The 3012-nt window shown below is 38.8% G+C and overlaps 1 protein-coding gene across 1 annotated transcript; it reads right to left on the bottom strand.

Moving 5' to 3' along the window:
* Window positions 1–254: 254 nt before the first annotated feature.
* On the bottom strand, window positions 255–2707 carry LOC129655903 (pyridine nucleotide-disulfide oxidoreductase domain-containing protein 1-like). Its single transcript, XM_055586697.1, is given in 3 exon segments — window positions 255–782; window positions 784–1592; window positions 1700–2707. Coding segments are annotated over 3 exon segments (1539 nt in total). The 5' UTR covers window positions 1913–2707; the 3' UTR covers window positions 255–265.
* Window positions 2708–3012: the final 305 nt, after the last annotated feature.

The raw sequence follows: 3012 nt of genomic DNA, 5'->3' as shown, positions 1-3012 counted from the left end.
GTATGTTAACCAGACACCACACTGTTGGTTAAGTAGATAACAAGCTAATTTGTTTCAAAGCTAAATCACAAATGAACGTCTCTGAGTTGAAAACACAGAAATGAATACTTCAGACTTATCTTTACATAATTAGTGGTCAATTTTGTGTTAGAAAAAAAACCCCTATAAATAAATTATTTTAACTTCAGCTGGTCATCATAAATCTGTGTAATCCTCTGACTTTAAATCTTATTTGGAACTTGATATAGCTCTTGAAATGCCCTTTTTAGTCAAAATAATCTTCCATATCAATATCTGGATCCAGCAGATCTTCTCCATATGCTGAAAGGTTCATCTGGTTTAAAATTAAATTTTCAAATGTTTCTTCTAAGTGAGTTTCACCAATTAAGACAGCGCCCATCATTCGCCCATTCTGCAGGATGGCTTTGATATACTCCTGCCCTTTGGTACACCTCAGCAGGAGTTCATAGTTTGAACCCAAGCCCTGTGCATTGTATTTCCCCAGTAATACAACCTTATAGTTAAAAAATTTTGTTACATGAGTGAAAAGTTCAAAGCTGAAATCCATGTCAATAGACTCTCCTACACTAGCTGCGGCCATGCACTTTGCTGCATACCATCCCATCTGTCTAGCCTGGGTCCACAGCCTCATCTGCTGCCAGACAGGGATGGGATGCCAGGCGGCCGTGCAAATATCACCTGCAGCGTAGATGTCAGGGAGGGACGTGTGCATGTGGTCATCCACCTTCAGGCCACCGTCTTCTCCTACATCAAAATTGTTCTATATTTGGTGTAACTCCTGCAGCACTGACAATGAAATCGTCGCCATATATCTTTTCATTGGTCAATTCCACATATACAGGCCATATTTCTTTATCAGTAGTAACTGACTGATCATGATGGTCTCTTGGAAAAGTCAAGAACTTTTTCTCAGAAATTCTAAATTCTTCCTGAAGGTAAATTTTCTTTACTTCACACATGGTTTCAATGTGAATTTTATGAGAAAACTCTTTTGTTCCTTTAAGATCCAGCCCTTCGTGCCAGTCAGGCCCCAAGGCACTGCCTACGTTACCAGCAGTAGCTCTGGCTTGTGCTTCCTTTTTCCGTCCTTCAGTTGTATATCTGGTTCTTTTTCGTGCAATTTTAGCCTCTGGTTTTTCATCAATGAGCTTTGAAGTCAAGAATTCAGCTGCTCCTGCATCGAAGAAAGTATTCCCAATTGCTTTATCTTTAATGACCCAAATTACTTCACAGCCTTCAATTTCATACACTAATTCGAGTGCGATACCACCATTCCCTATGATCATTATTCTCTTAGCTTTAGTAAGCTGTTTCTGAAATTCCTGTGCACTGTCTGTATCACGGATTCCTAACACATAAGGATTTCCTTCACATATCAATTTTGGTTTTGCTCCAGCACACAGACAGAGCTTCTTATAAATATGCTGATTGCCATCTTCAGTTAAAATGCAATGCTCTTTGCTCTTTAGTTGCTTTACTCCAGATTCTATAACCTTAATGTTGGGAAAGCGATTTTCTAACATGGTACTTGGTTGTTCTTCAACATCAAATTCTTCCAATACTTTAGAAACCTCCTCAGGGCTCCTTCCTTGTTATATATTCTTTGCTTTCCTTCATCTTCAGGCTTCCCCGCTGGTTTTTTAATCTCAACAGGTGAACATGCTCAAGCAGTTCCCACCTGCTTGAAATTTGTAACTGCTTTAATAACAGGAGAAGCTGTTATCAGGAGACTATCTTCTGATGGAAAATTAATTTCCAACTTCTCTGCACAGGTGACACCCGCGATGCCACCGCCGACCACCACGAACTTCCCCGCCGTCGGGGGCGAGCAGGGAGCCTCCATGCTCTTAGTGGTTTGAGGACTACAGTGGGAAGCCAGAAATGTTTGCATTCCAGGAGAGGGAGAGGCTCAGGACGCCCACTTCTGGCGCATGCTCCTGAGAATCCGAGCTACGGGTGCCTGGGAACCTCAATGCAATTTCTATCAAAATTTCAATGACATTTTTTTCTTTTTGCAGAAAAAGAAAAACCCAACCTAAATTTCATATGAAATATCAGTGGACCCCAATAGTCAAAACAATCTTGAAAAAGAACAAAACTACAAGACTCAGAGTTGCTAATTCTAAAACTTACTACAAAACTACAGTTAAGAAGAACAGTACAGTATTTACATAGACAGCATCGACTAGAGCAGAGTACCCCAAAACAAACCTGTGTGTGTGTGTATAAAATGACTTTTTTGCAAGAGTGCCAAGATAATCTAATGGGAAAAAGAACAGTCTTCTCAACAAATGATGCTGGGAAAACCACATATCCACACGAAAAAGAATAAAGTTGCCCCTTTCCCTTTGTCTATTTACTACACCATATACAAAAAACTCAAATGTATCAAGGACCTAAATGTGACATCTAAAACAGTATAACTCTCAGAATAAAACAGGATAAAACCTCACAAAATATTAATAGGATTTAGCAGCAATTTCGTGAATATGAGGGTTGAATATAGCTATGATTTCCTGGATATTATACACAGGAATGAAAGAAAAAATGACAGATTGGACTTCATGAAAATTAAAACACTTTTTACATCAAAAAACACTATTAACGGAGTAGAAAGTAAACCCACAGAATAAGAGAAAATATTTTCAAATTATATATCTGATAAGATATTAATATCCTGAATACATAGAGAACTTAACTCCTAAACTTAACAACCAAAAAAACCAAATAAAACCAAACCAAACCAAAAGAAGCAAATAACCTGATTCAGAAATGGGCAGAGGACATGAATAGCATTTATACAAAAAAAGATATACAAATGGCCAGTAAACATATGAAAAGATGCTCAACATCACATTAATCATTAAGTTCAGTTCAGTTTAGTTCAGTCGCTCAGTTGTGTCCAACTCTTTGTGACCACATGCATCGCAGCGCGCCAGGCCTCCCTGTCCATCACCAACTCCAGGAGTTCACCCAGACTCATGTCCATCG

This window comes from Bubalus kerabau, chromosome 6, assembly GCF_029407905.1.
Source record: "Bubalus kerabau isolate K-KA32 ecotype Philippines breed swamp buffalo chromosome 6, PCC_UOA_SB_1v2, whole genome shotgun sequence".
Lineage (NCBI taxonomy): Eukaryota > Metazoa > Chordata > Mammalia > Artiodactyla > Bovidae > Bubalus > Bubalus kerabau.
This window is presented reverse-complemented; position numbering and strand designations above follow the sequence as displayed.